Source organism: Perognathus longimembris, chromosome 28 (assembly GCF_023159225.1).
Source record: "Perognathus longimembris pacificus isolate PPM17 chromosome 28, ASM2315922v1, whole genome shotgun sequence".
NCBI lineage: Eukaryota > Metazoa > Chordata > Mammalia > Rodentia > Heteromyidae > Perognathus > Perognathus longimembris.
The window spans coordinates 78,551,481-78,569,768 of record NC_063188.1 but is presented as its reverse complement, the minus strand read 5'-3'; the positions used below and the strand labels follow the sequence as shown (position 1 = coordinate 78,569,768).

Sequence of the window (18,288 nt, the reverse complement as noted above, 5' to 3'; positions counted from 1 at the left end):
ACATTGGCTCTCTGGCATGTGCTCTTTGCTTTTCTCACTCATTGCTTTGTACTCTTTCAGGGTTTGTCTCAGTCACTGCTTCTGTCATTAGTTCTCTCATTGGTTCTCTTGCTAATTGGTTCTATGTTTCTCATTGGTTTTATCCTTTTCTTGCTGCTTCTGTGTCATGGGTAATTGGTTGTATCCTCTCATCAGTTCTTTGTCTTTCATTGGTTCTCTCTCATTTGTTCTCTCCCACATGTCATCTCTGCTTCTCTCAATCTCATTGTTTCCCTTCCTCTCACTGGTTCTATATCAAATATTCCATCTCTCTCTCACTGGTTTGCTTGTCCTTCCATTGGTTCTCTCTGTCACTGCTTCTATCTATCTCATTGATTCTCTCTCTCATTGTTTCTACCTCTCATTGGTTCTCTCATACACTGGTTCTCTCTCATTGGATATCTTTCATTGGTTCTCTCCCTCATTGATACTCTCATAAATATTCTCTCTCAATGATCTTCTCTTTCAATGGTTCTCTCATTCACATTGGTTCTCTGTCTCTTATTGCTTCTCTCATTATCTTTGGTTCACTGCTTTATTGTTATTATGAGAGAGCCAATGAAAGTGAGAGAACCAAAGAGTATACTCGACAGAGAACAAATGAGAAAATGAATGAGAATGAGGGAATCAATTAGTGTGTGATAAAACTAATAAGGGACAGAACCAATGAGAGACTAGCACTGAACTTGTGCATGAGAGCGAAAGATAGATGTATGGAACCAACTAAAGAGAGAAAGAGAACCAATGGAGAAAGAACCAATGGAAAAGAACCAGTGAGAGGTAGAATGGACCATTGGGAGAGAACCAATATTTGGTAGAGAAGACTAATGGGATAGAAGCAATGAGAACCAATGAGAGATAACAATTTTAGAGAGAGAGCCAATGAGAAAAGATCACTATGTGAGAAAGAACCAATGAGAGGTAGAAGCAATGGGGGAGGGGAGAGAGAGAGAGAGAGCAAGAGAGAGAGCACAATGACAGAAATAATCAATGTTTGGGCAAGTGAACCAAGGAGCAAGATGGAACATATGAGATAGAACCAATTAGAGGAAGAGAATCAATGAGAAAGAGCCAATGAGAGTGATAGAAGCAAAGAGTGGGTGAGATAGAACCAATGAGAAAGAACCAATGTGGTACAGAACCAATGAGAGGCTATCACCAAATGTGCATACAAGAACCAATGAATGATGGATAGAACCAATCAGAGAAAGTGAATCAATGAGAGAGAGAGAGAGAGAGAGGAGGAGAGGAGAGGAAGAGAGATTCAGTACCCTACACATTTAAGGTTCGGTGTCTTATATCCTTATATGGTCCTATTCTCCCTTTAAGATCTCATTCTTTTCCAATAAATGTTCTCACCCTGTGGGGTTGTGAATTCAGTTTGATTGTTGTTGAGTCACTTGCAGAATGAGAGTCCAAGTTTGATTTTCATCAGACTGAAGAGAGAAAGCAAGTAAAGATACCTTTGATTCAGGATTATTGCAATAGAGGAAAAGAGACTGCAGTGCACAACTAGCTGAATTCCCAAGGCACCATAGGCAAGTGGGATTTTACAACCAAGGAGCACCATGGGGGCCAGTGAATGGATGATGACTACCAGGAAGCATCCTGGGTAAGGGCTTCTGGCCCAGCTTACCAAAGAAAGATGATGACTGAAGTCAAGGCAAAGTGATCACTTATTACCCAGGGGTGGGAGAGATGAGAAATTTCATCAGCTATGATGTAAGGATTGGTTATTAAGGTGGGGGTTCTTGCTAAACTGATGAAACAGGATTCTTACTAAAATCAAGTGATACAAAAATGGACATAGAGGTCCAAAAATTGCAACTGATTTGGGAAGAGGATTCAGAGGAGTGTGGTTCATGTGTGGTCAAGATGAAAATGTGCAAAATGTGTTCAAGGCAAGTACATAAACTAGTACCTTGTAATAAAAAGAGGCAGCTAAATACCAAAAAGAAGAAAATGAGGGTGTAAGATATCACAAGAAATGTATTCACTGCCTGATTATGTAACTGTACCCCCTTTGCACAACACCTTGTCAATAAAATTTAATTTTTAAAAAAAGAGACTGTTACCTGGATGGTGCACATGGGGGGGACTGCATTGTGCACGCGAACTCAGATATGAACACATATGCATACTGGGAAGATAAGGAGAAGACACACACAGAGTACAGCCATGCTATTGGGGTAGTGAATTTGAAAGACAAATAACAGCAAGAATTTTTGCGAATACTGGTAGCTAGAAGATACATGTAAAAAAGGCTTGTATCCTAGCTCCATCAGAGAGAGCAGCTTTCAAAATTAGACTGAATAAATATCTGTTGTTTAAAGTTACAGTTTTCAATGATTTTTGTTGTGCCAGTCCTGAGGTGTGAACTCAGGGCTTGGCATTGTCCCTGACCTTCTTTTGCTAAAGGCTAGTGCTCTACCACTTGAGCCACAGCTCCATTTCCAGCTTTGTTTGGTAGTTTTATTGGAGATAAGAGTCTCAACAGACTTTCCTTCCCAGGCTGGTTTCTAATTGCAGTGTTCATAAGTCAGCCTCCTGTGTAGCTAGGATTACACGTGTGAGCCAGTGACACATGGCTTGATGCTTTTTATGTGTGGCAGCCCTAGGAAAGGAACACAGAGCCTTGGTAGAGAGTGGAGAGCTCTCTCAGCTGCCGGGCTACCTGCTGAGCCTGTGGAGTGTGGAATGGTATTGTTCTTGATTTGTCTGAGGTCCTTCATCGGCTTTTCACCTCTGTGATCATTACACTGTTCCTAAAGAAATGTACTTACTTCCCAAAGAGCAAATAGAAAGCAATTGTCTGAACTCAATTCTTTTTTTTATTGTCAGGATGATGTACAGAGGGGTTACAGTTACATGCTTAAGGTAGTGAGTACATATACATTTCTTGTCATACCTGTTATCCCCTTCCTCATTTTTCTCCCTCCTTCCCTCTCCCTCAGCTCCTCACTCCACCCCCTTGCTTTCTTAATTATTTTTTAAAAAACCAAAATATAAAATAAAATAAACAAATCTTATCCTTAATGTACATTGTCACTCTAGTCTACAATGCTTATGTCCTCTGTGATTAGTAACTGTAAAACAATTCCTCCCAGATCAGGTGATATGTACATATACATTCTTTCCTTTTGCTACAAGTAATCTGTTTCTTCTTTTTCTCTAATTTTCCCCCCTCCCTGCTGCCCTTGAGTTGCTTAGTTTGTTTTTTCCTCAGTGCCCATTGCATCTGTTGGGCCCTTTATACTGTATTTCCCCATTTTCCATTCATTCTGTGTCCTCCTTCTAGCTTCTTTCAGATGTGTACTTGTGTACATCTTGTGTGAGGAAAGGGTATAGGGTCCTTTAATTTCTCTAAGATTGATTACGAAGAAGTCTTTTGCTTCTTTATCTTTGGTGCTCTTTACAGACTGGATATTAAATTATGTACATATAATTTAGAGTTTGTGTTTCACTTTTGGGTGCCTTTCTCCCGAGGCTGCCCCCGCTTTTTTGGTCTCTCTGTGAATTGGTGCCTTGGGTCCTGCTTTCTTTGTCATGTTTCTTTGTTTTTTATTTCTAAAATCCACATATCAGGGAGACCATGCGCCTTTGCTCTCTATGTTCTAGGCTTGTCTCGCTCAACATTATTTGTTCAAGACCTGTCCATTTCCCTGTGAATGCCATTGTTTTATCATTTCTAATGGCTGTATAGAATTCCACTATGTACAGGTACCACATTTTTTGGATCCATTCATCTGTACTGGAGTATCTGGGTTGTTTCCATATTTTGGCTATTGTGAACTGTGCAGTGATAAACATGGATGTGCAGGTGTCCTTGTCATATCCTGGATCCTGTTGTTCAGGATGGATACCTAGAAGTGGTATGGCTGGGCCATAGGGTATGTCTATGCTAAGTTTTTTGAGGAACTTCCATACTGTTCTCAAGAGTTGAACCCAATTCTTTATACTATTCTCTTGACAGGGTTTGAAGTTCCCAAGCCAGATGTCATCTTCAAGTTGGAGCAAGGAGAGGAACCATGGATGTTGGAGGACGAAGCCCCACATCGGAGCTGTTGCGGTAAGTATGAATCAGGCACAGAGATGAGTAAGTATTTTCTTTTCCTCCAAAACCAGTGATCATTCAAGACACTATCATTGTTAGTTTTTTTTCATCCCAGTACTGGGACTTGAACTCAGGACCTCATGCTTCTCATTTAAGCCATGCTCTCAGTCCTTTTGCTTTTGGAGTCCTTACTTCTCTCCACTTTCCAACCTCTCTCCTATCTTTTGGCTTTATGGTCACTGTCACTTAGCAGTTTTTCTTTCCTACTTGCCAGTATTTGAGGTTTGAACTCAGAGCTTCACACTTCCCCAACTGGCATTCTACCACTTGAGCCATATTTCTAGCCCTGCTTTTTATTGGTTGTATTGGAGTTAGAGTCTCATGAACTTTTCTCCTTAGGCTAGTCTCATAATTTGATCCTCCAGATCAGAGCCAACTGAGTAGCTACAGGCATGAGCCACTGGTGTCCAGCTCATTTTTGTCTTTTAAAATAAAATATTATCTACTTAGAACAAAATGTAGGGCTGGGGATATGGCCTAGTGGCAAGAGTGCCTGCCTCATATACATGAGGCCCTGGGTTCGATTCCCCAGCACCACATATACAGAAAATGGCCAGAAGTGGCGCTGTGGCTCAAGTGGCAGAGTGCTAGCCTTGAGTAAAAAGAAGCCAGGGACAGTGTTCAGGCCCTGAGTCCAAGCCCCAGGACTGGCAAAAAAAAAAAAAAAAAAGAACAAAATGTAACCATTTAAAGTGTGTACTTGGTGCTCACTTTGGCAGCATATATACTGTAAAACTGGAGCGATACAGAGAATAACATGATCCCTGTGCAAGGATGGCGTGCAAATTTGTGAAGTGTCCCCCCCAAAATAAAGTATATACTTTGATGTGTTTTGGTAAAGATACACCAGTATAACAACCCACCAAATCATGTATATGACATTCCATTACACAGAATGCCCCTTGGACTCGGTACCCAGAGCCACCTTGGTTCTGGGCAATCACTGATATACTTTTCCTCACTGCAGATGAGATTTGTCTTTATTAGTGCTTCATGTAAAGGGAATCATTCATTTAGTACAATGATTTTATAATTTATCCTTGTTATCAAATATGTCACTAGCCTTATTCCTTTTAAATTCTGAGTAATATTCCATGGTGTGAGTATAGAGGTTGAGTGTCACTCATTCAAAAATTAAAAAGCTAAAATGTTAGGAAATCTGATTTTGGATTACTTATTTTTGAAGTAGGGATGTTTTAACTGGTAAAGTCAATGTAAATATTCTAATAGAAAAATGGGGAAAAGCAAAACAAAACAAAACAACTCTGCCAGGCACTGGTGGCTCATGTCTCTAATCCTAGCTAATCAGGAAGCTGAGTTATGAAGATTGCAGTTTAAAGCCAGTCTGGGCAGAAATATCATTGGGACTCTATCTCTAATTAACTAGCATAAAGCTGGAAGTTGAGGTTTGACTTAAGTGGTGGAACACCAGATTGAGTGAAAAAGTAAGGGATAGTACCCAGGCCTCAAGTTTAAGGCCCAGTACTGACACACAAAAAAATCTACAAAATTTAGAAAACTTTTACTCTCAAGTATTTTGGATAAAAGGTACTTAAACAGACTTGTAATTTGTTAATCTGTATATGTGTCCATGGATAGATTATTAAAATTTGGTAATTATAAATGAAGCTGCTGCAGTAAAGTTTTTTTTTTGGTGGTACTGAAGTTTGAACTCAAGTTCTTTCACTTGCTTGGCAGGCACTCTCCCACTTGAGCCATGCTTCCATTCCTTTTTGCTCTGTTTTTTTTTTAAAAATAGGATCTCAAACTTTTTGCCTGGGGCTGACTTCAGATTGTGATCCACTAGGAGGATCTTCTACCTCTGCCTAGCTGGGGCTTGAACTCAGGGCCTGGGTACTGTCCTTGAGTTTGTTTTTGCTCAAGGCTAGCACTCTTCTACCATTTGAGCCACAGCACCACTTCTGGCCTTTTCTGTTTATATGGTGCTAAGAAATTGAACCCAGGACTTTATGCATGCTAGGCAAGCCATGTACCACTAAGCCACATTCCCAGCCCTGTTTTTTTTTTTTTTTTGATGGTGGTACTGGGATTTGAATTTAGGGCTTCATGTTTGCTAAACAGGTATGCCTACTGTTTGGGCCACATCTCTAGCCATTTTAGCTCTGGTAATTTTTGAGATATGGTTTCTTTTATTGAGAGGGCCAGCCTGGACCACACCCCTCCTATTTATACTTCTTGCTGTAGCTAAGATGACAAGCACATGCCACTATGCCCAGCTTTCTCTCTTGAGATGGGTTCTTGTGAACTATTATTTTCTTTTTCTCAGGCTGGCTTGTTACATGCCCCCAGTGACATGCTTTCTTAAGCTAGGCCCCAACTTCATTTTTATCACCTTCTAATAAAGGCATCCTGTTATGAACATATCAGAGTATTGATCCATTGATGAGATCAGAGCCCCCAGCATTGAGTCGCTTTATTACATTTCCTTTTAGTAAATTCTAGAGATTGTACTTGCTGAGTCCTATAATACATGTATGCTAACCTTTAACAAAAGATTGACAAACTGTCTGCCTAGTCAGTTATTTGATTTTATGTGCCCAAGAGGAATAACATGGTCATTCCCATTGCTTCACATCTTTTTCAGTATTTGCTAGTATCAGGCTTTCATTTTTGTTATTCAACTGTATGCACAATAGTATTGCAGTACGATTTTAATTTTTATACTTCTGATGAGAGTAAAGCGCATCTTTCATATATTTGTTAATACAAAATCTATTTATGTCTATTGCTTTTACTGGGTTGTTTTTCCTTGTCTTATTCTTGAGATTATTTTGTTTTGTTTTGGAAATGAGGTTTTTCTATGTAACCTAGACTAGCCTTAAATGTTCAATCCTGTCTACTGTCTCCCAACTGCTTGGATTACAGGTGAGACCCACCAGCCCTAGTAGATTTTTTATCATCTTTCTTGTCTTAGATGCATAACATTCCTTTTATATATGTATGTGATGTAAGGACCAAGGCTTTGTGTGTGGTATCTGTGTGTGTGCGTGTATGTGTGTATGTGTTTGTGCGTGCGTGTGTGTGTGTGCATGTGTGTGCTGGTTGAGTGCTGTCCCTAAACATTTTTTGCTCAAGGCTAGCACTCTACCACTTGAGCTACATCTGGCTTTTTAATTTTTATTTTATTTTTTGGTTCTTGATTGAAAAAAAGAATCTCATGGACTTTTCTGCCCTGACTGGCTTTGAATCCTTACATCTCAGCCTCCTGAGTAGCTAGGATTACAGTAGTAAGCCACTGGCACCCAGTTAAGGCTCATTTTTAATTTTTTTTTTTTTTTTTGGCCAGTCTAGGGCCTTGGACTCAGGGCCTGAGCACTGTCCCTGGCTTCTTCCCGCTCAAGGCTAGCACTCTGCCACTTGAGCCACAGCGCCGCTTCTGGCCGTTTTCTGTATATGTGGTGCTGGGGAATCGAACCTAGGGCCTCGTGTATCCGAGGCAGGCACTCTTGCCACTAGGCTATATCCCCAGCCCAAGGCTCATTTTTAAAACATTGATATCTATTTTTTTAATTGTTGAAGAGATTTTCTTTGTTTCATTGAATTTCTTTGGCATATTTCTTAAAATTGACTAATTTTCTGAACAGCTGGTGGAGTTACATACCAATAATCACATCAGAACTGCAAATGTAAGTCAAGAATGCATGTAATCCATGAACCTACTATGATTTTTTTCAGTTGACTGTGAGAATGAAGTTTAGGAGAATTGACATCCTTAACATGGCATAGTTCTGCAGCCATTTAGGTGTTTTCTTTTTTCTTTCTTTTTTTTTTTTTTGCCAGTCCTGGGCCTTGAACTCAGGGCCTGAGCACTGTCCCTGGCTTCTTTTTGCTCAAGGCTGGCACTCTGCCACTTGAGCCGCAGCGCCACTTCTGGCCATTTTCTATGTATGTGGTGTTGGGGAATCAAACCCAGGGCTTCATGTATATGAGGCAAACACTCTTGATACTAGGCCATATTCCCAGCCCCATTTAGGTATTTAATGCCTTTCAGCAGAGTTTTATTCTTTTCAATGTAGACGTCTTATGCACCTTTCATTAAATTTATCTCTCAGTATTTGATTTTTTATGCAGTTATAAATGTCTGCATTTTAATTTTATTTTGAGATTGTTCATTGCTAATATATACTAACAATTTTTAAGTTTGCTTTTTAATTTCAGCTTGTTAGTACAAATTGCTGGTGATTGATTTTTGTATACTGGCTTTGTATGTTACTGAATCCACTGATTTCTTTTCTTGTAGGTTCCTTGGGGCTTTTTCATCTAAGTGCTAAGTAATCATTATTACCTAAAAATAGAGACACGTTCACTCCTTTTCCAATCTCATGTGTTTGATTGCTTTGCCTTTCCTTTTTTTTTTTTAAACTAAGACTAAGGAGCGTGGTGAGCGTGGGCATGCTTTCTTTCCTTGTTCATGATATTAGGAGGGAGAATAGAAATTTTTCATCCTTAAATGTTATGTAAGCTGTGGGGTTTTGCTAGCTGCCCTTTAATGAGGTTATATAAGCTCCTTTCTAATCCTAGCTTGTTGAGGTGCTTTTTCTTATTTTTATCATGGTTGAGTGTTGCATTTGTCAAGTACTTTCTTTTTTCCCCCTCATTACTTCTGATAATAGGTGGATTTATTTCTAGATTTTTAAACTAGTGAATTAACATTTCATTTCTCGATAAATACTACTTGGGTTTGGCATACTCTTATTACATAGTGTTGGAGTTATTTGCTAATATTTTGTTTAAATCATTTGCAGTTTTCATGAGTGGTACGGGTTCATAGTTTTTGTTCCTGGCAATGCTTTTGTTTTGTTTTGATATTAGGGTTATGATGGCCACATAAAATGAGTTGTAAAAGGTTCCCTTTTCTGCTTTTTGAAATAGCTCTGAATGATTATTGTTTTAGTCCCTCATGAAGTTCACCAGGAAAACATTCTAGACCTGAAGTCCAACTTTTTCCCTTCCTCCCTCCTTCTCTCTTTCTCTTCTTCCCTTATTTAAGACAACATACTGAGCTTAGTATGTTGCTTAAGCTGGACCCAAACTTACAGTCCTGGGATCTGAAATTTTCTTGATGGGATTTTTTTTTGTGCCAGTCCTGGGGCTTGAACTCAGGGCCTGGGTGCTGTTCCTGCATGTTTATATTCAAGGCTAGTGCTCTACCACTTGAGCCACACAGCTCCACTTCCAGGGTGTGTGGTTCTTAATTGGAAATAAGTTTCATGGACTTTCCTGCCCATGGTTGGCTTCAAACTGTTACCCTCAGATCTCAGCCTCCTGAGTAGCTAGGGGTACTGATGTGAGCCGCCAGTTTCCAGACAGGTTATATGATCTTGAAACATCTAATGTTCTTGTTGTAGGAAGCCATTAACTATGTTGGACTCAAACAGGAAACCCTGTCTCATGTTAAGTGGTAACATCCAGTTCTGGGTTCTCACTTTGCTTTCTGTTTGCCCTTTCCATGCAGCATGGAGGTGTCAGGCAAAGACCCAAACAGAGTTTATATATAGTATTTGGGGTTTTTGCTTTTTTGTCCTTTCTTTGGGGGTTGTTCTTTCTATCTGTTTTGCTCCTGGGCACCCTGTCCTCCTTTTTCTGATTCCTCTGGCAAAAGGATAACCAGATTTTAAAGAAATTTCAGTGGTCCCACACTATTGGTAGGAGTACAGCTACTCCACAGAAACTCATGAAAAGAAGGAAGTAGTTGCACACTAGTCACCTCCAACTTTTGACTCCCCTCCAAATTCTGCCTTCTTTTGTTTTCAGTTAAAGACATACCCTGGTGAAAGCTGAGAAAGCTAAAAGTCGGTTCTGTGAGGAGCTCTGTGATGGAGTGCTTGCCTAGCAGGTGCAAGACCCTGGGTTCCATCCTCCACACCACACAAACTTGGTTCTTTAAATATAAATACTATTAATAACTATGATTAGTAAATAAAGAAAAAGAAAACACATATTATTAAGGATATAAATGAAAGAAGAAGCATTATTTTACATTTTGGTGTAGGCACTGTCTCTGAGCTTTTTTGTGCTCAAGACTAGTGCTGTACTATTAAGCCTCAGCTCTACTTCCAGCTTTTTGGTATTTAATTGGAAATAAGGGTCTCACCAACTTTCCTGCTTGGGCTGGCTTCAAACTATGATCCTCAAATCTCAGGCTCCGGAGTAGCTTTGATTACAGGTGTGAACTACTGGTGTCCAACTTATTTTACAAATTTTTGTTTTGTTTTTTTTTTTTTGCCAGTCCTGAGGCTTGAACTCAGGGCCTGAGCACTGTCCCTGGTTTCTTTTTGCTCAAGGCTAGCACTCTACCACTTGAGCCACAGCACCACTTCTGGCTTTTTCTATATATGTGGTATTGAGGAATCGAACCCAGGGCTTCATGTATATGAGGTGAGCACTTTACCACTAGGCCATATTCCCAGCCCCTTATTTCACAAATTTTATAGACCTTAAAGTTATACTAAATGGATGGGGTTGAGAGAGATTGGGGAGACATGATGGAAGGGGTGACATTGTTCAAGATGCATTATACTCATGAACTAGCATGTTGAAATCCCTTTGTGTAACCACCTAAAGATAATAAAAATTATTTTAAAATGATATCAAGGATAAAGTGTTTTGTGCAGGCCTGTAACCCAGGAGGAAGTGCTAGGAGTATCTCAATTCAGTGCCCACACTGGCAAAATTAGGGAGATCCTATCTTAAAAGGAAAATACAAATAAAAGGGGTGGGCCAAATTGATAAAGCATTTGAAAGTGCAAGGCCCTGGATTCAATTCCCAATACAGGAAAAAGAAAAGAGAACAATCTAATGTACCTCATGAAAACATCCATACTTTCAAAGAGAGTACTGTATAAATTATGTTAAAGTTCATTTGCAGTAATGAAAAGATTATGAGAAACGTTGATTGAACTACTAAATAAATTTATTCCTCTTATAGAGATACTTGTTGCTTATGTTTATTCCAGAATCCAGGCTTCTTCAGTATACTAATCCACCATCTCTTAGATTTCTTTAGAATCTACCTGTTTGAACTTGTGTTGCTGCCAGTTCCACGTTCCAGTGGACAGGAAAGTAGCACGCGTGCCTGATGTCCCACTGATCTAGTTTGAAGGTGTGAGAGCATCATTTGTTCTCACATTCTGTTGCTGTGAGTACTATTACATAGCCATAGCAATCTTCAAGGAGGCTGAAAAACGTTGTATGATTAGGTATCCATAGTCCTGATGACTATTCTGTTAATGCAAACCATTGAGAAGATACCCTACTGGACAGCCATCTATCTCTACCACAGATGGATTCTCTCTTTTTTTTTCAGTACTGGGGCTTGAACTAAAGGCCTCATGTTCTTACTTGGGAGTATACTTAAGTCTGGCACTCCACCACTTGAGCTGCACCTTCACTTTGGCTTTTTTCTGGTTAATTGGAGATAAGAATCTCACAGACTTTCCTTCCTAGGCTGACTTTGAACCACGATCCTCAGATCTCAGCTTCCTGAGTAGGTAGGATTATAGGCATGAGCTACCACACCTGGCCCAAATCCTTGTCTTATCCATCATTTATTCAACCTTCTTTATAGCCAACCATCTTACCAGCATAGAGCTAAGCTCTTATGTTGAACTCCAGTCTCCACTACTTAATATCCAGGTGTGTTGGCAAATCACATAACAAGGACTTCACTTTCCTTACCTACAGAAGGTCGACAAGGAGAACTTTGGAAGGTATTATATGAATTCATATGTGTATATTTCCTGGAATAATGCCTGAGCTTTAGGGGAGTCACAGAAGAAGTCAGCAATAAAAATTTCTCCATATATATTTCCTATCACCTTTGCCATTGCCGCTGTCATCATCATCATCATCTTCTTTACTGACTTCCAGGTGTTCATTTGGGATTTGCTTATGGGCACTTATTTTTAGATATTACTCATGTCAGTTTTCCTTTTTTTTTTTTTTTTCATCCTCTTTAGATGGCAAGTTTGGGATCAAGAACTCACGAAAAAGAATTTCCAGCCAAACTCCATTTCATTGTGAAATGGAAACTGACAAGAAGAGAGATTATCCATTGTATTCCATTTTAGAAGACCTCTGGCAAGATGCTGAACAGATACATAGGAGTAAGGAAAACCAGAAGAAGCCTCTGAGCAATGCTGCTTTCCTCACTAAGAAAACATTGAGTGCAGAGTGGGAATTCAAATACACAGACATGGGGAAATATGTACTTCCAAGCTCAGACTTTCCACCTGCACAGAAGAGACCTCCTAAGCCCAACTCATTGGGGAAGCATTTTAAAAATAATTTAGATGTTCGTATTCATAATAAAAACAATTCAGCAAAGAACGTAGATAAAATTATTGAGGAGGGTCAAGTTTTCACCCAGGATTCTTCTTATATTAATCATGCAAATTCACCTGCAGGAGTGACATTATATGAAAGTAATCCATGTGGAAAAGTCTCCAGCCCCAAACAAAATGAGAAGCCTCCTACTGGGGAGAAAGCAACCACATGTGCTGAATTTGGGAAAGTCTATACCCCCAAATCACGCCTCTTCACACCTCCAAGAATTCACAGCGTGGAAAAGCATCATGAGCTTAGCAAATGCGCAAATGGTTTACCACAGAAGCCACTACTGAGCATTTACCTGAGAGTCCACAGAGATGAAAAACTGTACATATGTACAAAATGTGGAAAGGCCTTCCTCCAAAATTCAGAATTAATGGTACATGAGAAAACTCACACAAGAGAGAAACCCTACAAATGCAGTGAATGTGGAAAATCGTTTTTCCAGCCATCATCTCTCCTCAGGCACCAGACAACTCACACCCGAGGAAAAGTCTATGAGTGTGGTGAGTGTGGGAAAGGTTTCTCCCTGAACTCAGCCCTCAGTGTCCACCAGAAAATCCACACTGGAGAGAGGCACCACAAATGTAGTGAGTGTGGGAAAGCCTTTACCCAAAAGTCAACACTCAGAATGCACCAGAGAATCCATACAGGGGAGAGGTCCTATGTGTGTGCTGAGTGTGGCCAGGCCTTCATCCAGAAGGCTCACTTGATTGCTCACCAGAGAATTCACACAGGAGAAAAGCCATACGCATGTAGTGACTGTGGCAAGTCTTTCCCCTCCAAGTCCCAACTCCAGATGCATAAACGAGTCCACACAGGAGAAAAACCCTATGTGTGCACCGAATGTGGGAAGGCATTTACCAACAGGTCAAATCTCAACACTCACCAAAAATCTCATACCGGAGAGAAGTCGTACATATGTGCTGAATGTGGGAAGGCCTTCACGGACAGGTCCAATTTCAACAAGCACCAGACCATTCATACTGGAGAGAAGCCCTATGTGTGTGCTGACTGTGGGAGAGCCTTCATCCACAAGGCAGAGTTAATTGCACATCAGAGAATCCACACTACTGAGAAGCCTTATAAATGTCCTGACTGTGCAAAATCCTTCTCCAAGAAACCACATCTCAAGGTGCATCAACGAATTCACACCGGGGAGAAACCATACATATGTGCAGAATGTGGGAAGGCCTTCACCGACAGATCCAATTTCAACAAACACCAGACCATTCACACTGGAGAGAAGCCCTATAAGTGCAGTGACTGTGGGAAGGGCTTCACCCAGAAATCAGTGCTCAGTATGCATCGCAATATCCACTCCTGAAAGTAAACCCCATTTCCTGAAGAGAGGGAGCCTCTTCACAGATGCTGGGTCCATGTGTACATTACATCACTCACCTGAGACAGATCCTTCATGAATGCATTGTCTGAGAAAGTGTTCATCAGTTTATATCACCTGAGATGAGAAAAATGATGGAGATGGGACCCTCTAAGAGTACATCAGAAGAAGTGGAGTTTCTGTGCTTGCACAACCTCACAAAATATAGTTGAATTTACAGGCTTGATGCATTAGGAAAAGCTTTTCTACTGGAAGGATAACAAGGCAAGTTGTTATCAAATTCTATAAGGAGAAAGATGTGAAACTATGCAAAATCAGGACACTAATGTGTACTATTATAACGACTTTACACTTTATAAATAACATCAAATTGATACTTTAAAGTACCACGAAAATGAAAGACAGAATAAGAAGAGAATGTATTGATGTGTAAACCTCTCACTTCTGCAGAGTACTTATGGCTTCATAACAGGAGGAATAGTTGAAAATTTTTTTTCTAGATACACAACATGCAGGTATGATTTTCTATGAACATATTAATGTAATTACAGTGGAACCCCTGACATAGCATTCCTATCTTCTTTCAGTGTGGATATGAAGAAAGTTCTCCAGATTCCTCCCAACCCTTTTTGCATGAGCCTTTGCAATGTCACTTTGTTGTTTCTTTTGGTAAGAAGTAGCTTCTTTTTCTCTGCTCTTTGACTTTGGACCTAGTTGTGAAGCTTGCTTTGGCTAATGGTCTTTAATGAAGATTTAAGAAGAGGCTTGATTTTTCAGAAAATAACTTAGCCCATTGTGTGCCACAATAGACTTCTGACTTATAGGATATTAGGTAATATATTTGTGCTGTCTTAAGTCCCTAAAGAAGAAGCTTGAAAAGTATGAAAGCCTGCCTTGCTTAATTACCCTTTTTTGCTGCTGTCTGCCATTTAGAGACCTCTGAGTGAAGAAGCTCATATTGCCCCACTGGGAGGTGAGAAAGACAAACCAGCCTAGATGAGAGCCTGTATACTGCTTAGTTTACCAACTGTCAGACACGGGGCGAGGCCTTGCTAGACCTCCTGACCCACTCAGGACAGCCCAGCTCAGAATAGCCATAGCATTTATCCAAGCCAACATACAGAATTGTGAGACAAATAAAATGAGCATTGTTTTAAATAGTTATGCTTTTGGTTGTTTCATTACATGCAAATGCGAAGCATTGGTAAAAGTATATATGTGTAAGGGCTGGAGTGATAAAGTACTAGCTGAGTAAGGCAAAGTGTGAGACCCTGAGTTCAAACTCCAGTATGACCACCAAAAAAAAAAAAAGAATAACATAATGTTGGTAGGCACTGATGGTTCACATCTGTACTCCTAGATATTCAAGAAGCTAGGACTTGGAGGATCATGTTTTGAAGCCAGCCCATGAAGAAAAGGCCCCGAGACTCCATTCCCAATTAATCAGCAAAAAGCAGGGCTGGATGTATGACTTAAGTGGTAAGAGTGCCAGCTGTGGGCAAGCAAGCCGAGCAAGCTTGAGGATCTGAGTTTGAACTCTAATAGCACATACATAACAGTATATGTGCACAGTGGATATTGTACCAAAACATAATGTGGCATTGCCTTTGGCTCTAGGCAGTAAGTGGAGACTAGAAAAACAGTAAGGAAACTTAGCAAGCTAGCCTGTAGTATTTAGTAAGGGGAAAATGGCAAAGCAGTCACTATCCTTGTGGGAAGGTGGAGAATAAACCCAAATGAACTTTTGAATCTGACTGAGGAGATTTGCAGTAGAATACAGAAGGGGTCAGTTTGCTTCTTTTAGATGTACATAATAAAGTATAGAAGGAGAAAAAAAGTTGTAAGTAACTTCCACTGGCAGCAGAATCAGAAGAAAGACAGTAAAGTCAGGAGTTTCTAGGTTGGGAAATAACTTTCACATAATCTAGTCCACTTTCAAATGTTCACCATGGTAAGAAAAATGGCCTCAGGGTAAAGATGAATCATGAGGGTATTGATAAGACCCTTTGTGAAATATTGTGTTGTGTTGGTGATTGAGGGAGTTAGTAACTAATGAACATTTATAAATAAGCATCTAAAAATCTCCATAACAGCCAGGTACTGGTGGTTCATACCTGTAATCCTAGCTACTCAGGAAGCCAAGTCCATGAAACTTATTTCCATCTAACCAACAGACAAAAGCCAGAAGTAGAGCTGTGGCTCAAGTGGTAGAACATTAGCCTTGAGCAAAAAAGCTCAGGGACAGTTCCTAGGCCTTAGCTAAGTTCAAGCCCAGAAATGGCACCAAACTGAAAAAAAAAAAGCCGTATAACAATATTTCACAGTAGCTTGACATATTGCTGTATGTAGGAGTCTTATCTTTAAGAAAAGGTTAATGTGACATTTGGAGCATGAGCTTAATCCAACCAGACTTATAGAAAAACCTATAGAGTTTTACCAGTGGAAATACCAGATTGGCCTGAAATAGACTGGAAATGGTCTCTGGACTCTCCTCCCTAGCCTCTATGAAGAGAATGCAAGCCAAGAACTTTGCTCAACTGCAAATGTGAACTGTTTCTGATAGTAACTAAAGGACATCACAGAGAAAAGCCCTAAGAACAATAGATGAACATGGACTGGGGAACCATTCCCAGGGAGAAGCAGGCCATAATCAAGAAGCACTATCTGCTTCTGAAGAAGAGGGTCTGATAATTTACACAATGGGATTTCAGAATTGACTTATTTTGAAACAGTGATCAATCTTTTGGTCCTCCTCCTTTTGAATGGGAATATGTATTGCAGCTATCCTAATATTAGTATTTGTACAGTGTGTGTGTATGTGTGTGGGGGGGTGTGGGTGTGGGTGTGTGTGTGTTCATTTGGAAGGGGGTTCTTTTAATGTTTCATTTAGCTCTGAATCAAGAAACTGGCAAATTATTCAAGGAGCCTCAGCCACATCTGAACCAAATACAGGTTTGATATCGTAGTTTAAGCCTGATGTATAATTTTGGATGAGATATTTGGAGATCATGGAATAGGAGTGAGCATATTTTGCATGGGGTGGTAATGTGAATACTTTTTGACCAGAAGATACATGAATGTAAGAAAAATGCTAAAAAGTTTTCCCATGACTTATTTTTTAAGTATTGAAAAGCCAAAATGACTCCATTTTCAGGCAGCCCCCATTTTGTTGATTGTTTAAACTATGAGTAACCCAGAGCCCACCCGAATTCCAGGAACTGACTTGTTTCTGCTGAGACTGCTAAACTGTAAATTTCTTTTTTGTCTGTGTTTTTTTTTTTTTTTGGCCAGTCCTGGGCCTTGGACTCAGGGCCTGAGCACTGTCCCTGGCTTCTTCCTGCTCAAGGCTAGCACTCTGCCACTTGAGCCACAGCGCCGCTTCTGGCCGTTTTCTGTATATGTGGTGCTGGGGAATCGAACCTAGGGCCTCGTGTATCCGAGGCAGGCACTCTTGCCACTAGGCTATATCCCCAGCCCTAAACTGTAAATTTCTTGAACAAAGCTATCTTGAAGTCAGGCTCCACTTTGTGCTAACTGACCTTGGGCCTGCACAAACTCCTGGAAATGACCATGCAAGCCCAAGATAAACGGGCATTGTGAGCAAACCCAGACCACCAATTATTTCGGCTAGTGGAGCAGCTCGTCCATAACCCAGACATCCGGGAAACTCTCTGACCGCCCTGGAATGTCCCTAGCCCCGAGCCACTCAGACTTATGCCTGTACCCTAATCTTGCTCAAACACCTGGTTGCTGTAACTTTGTGGTTTTTGCCTTTATAAGCCCTGTAAGATTTCAGCTCGGGGTCCTTCTCCCTATCTCCGCTGCGTCGGTGAATGGGACGAGACCCAAGCTGCAGCTTGCCTGAATAAAAGCCTTGCTTTTGCATTTCGGAATGTCTGGCTCTCGGTGGTCTTCTTGGAGGTCATCTCGCGACTTTGGGCATAACAGTATGCCCTTTCAGTTTTTATTTCTGCTTCAGTTGTGACAATTCCTATTAGTCTATCTTCAAGTACAATGATTTTTACTCTCATCCTGGCTCTATCAAGTCTACTGATAAACTCATGATAGGCATTATCTCAGTATGTTTCTGTTTTGTTTTTGTATTTCCATTTGACACTTAATAGACTTCCATTTCTTTCTTTCTTTCCTTCCTTCTTTCCTTCCTTCCTTCCTTCCTTCCTTCTTTCTTTCTTTCTTCCTTCCTTCCTTCCTTCCTTCCTTCCTTCCTTCCTTCCTTCCTTCCTTTCTTTCTTTCTTTCTTTCCTTCCTTCCTCCTCCTCTTCCTCCCCTTCTTCCTCCTTCTCCTGTCTTTCTCCTCCTTTTTTTTTTTTTTTTTTTGGCCAGTCCTGGGCCTTGGACTCAGGGCCTGAGCACTGTCCCTGGCTTCTTCCCGCTCAAGGCTAGCACTCTGCCACTTGAGCCACAGCGCCGCTTCTGGCCGTTT

The 18,288-nt window shown here is 40.5% G+C and overlaps 1 protein-coding gene and 1 non-coding gene across 2 annotated transcripts in view; both read left to right on the top strand.

The window, feature by feature from the left end:
• Positions 1-16,042, top strand: part of Znf81 (zinc finger protein 81) — a 34,279-nt gene extending 18,237 nt beyond the window's left edge. The window contains exons 3-4 of the mRNA XM_048335691.1: positions 4,013-4,108; positions 12,133-16,042. Of these exons, the coding sequence (XP_048191648.1) occupies positions 4,013-4,108; positions 12,133-13,829 (1,793 nt within the window). The 3' untranslated portion in view covers positions 13,830-16,042. The remainder of the gene's footprint in view (positions 1-4,012; positions 4,109-12,132) is intronic.
• LOC125344385 lies at positions 4,857-4,962 on the top strand. The gene has a single exon (XR_007209513.1). It is a non-coding gene; the product is annotated as a U6 spliceosomal RNA (small nuclear RNA).
• Positions 16,043-18,288: the final 2,246 nt, after the last annotated feature.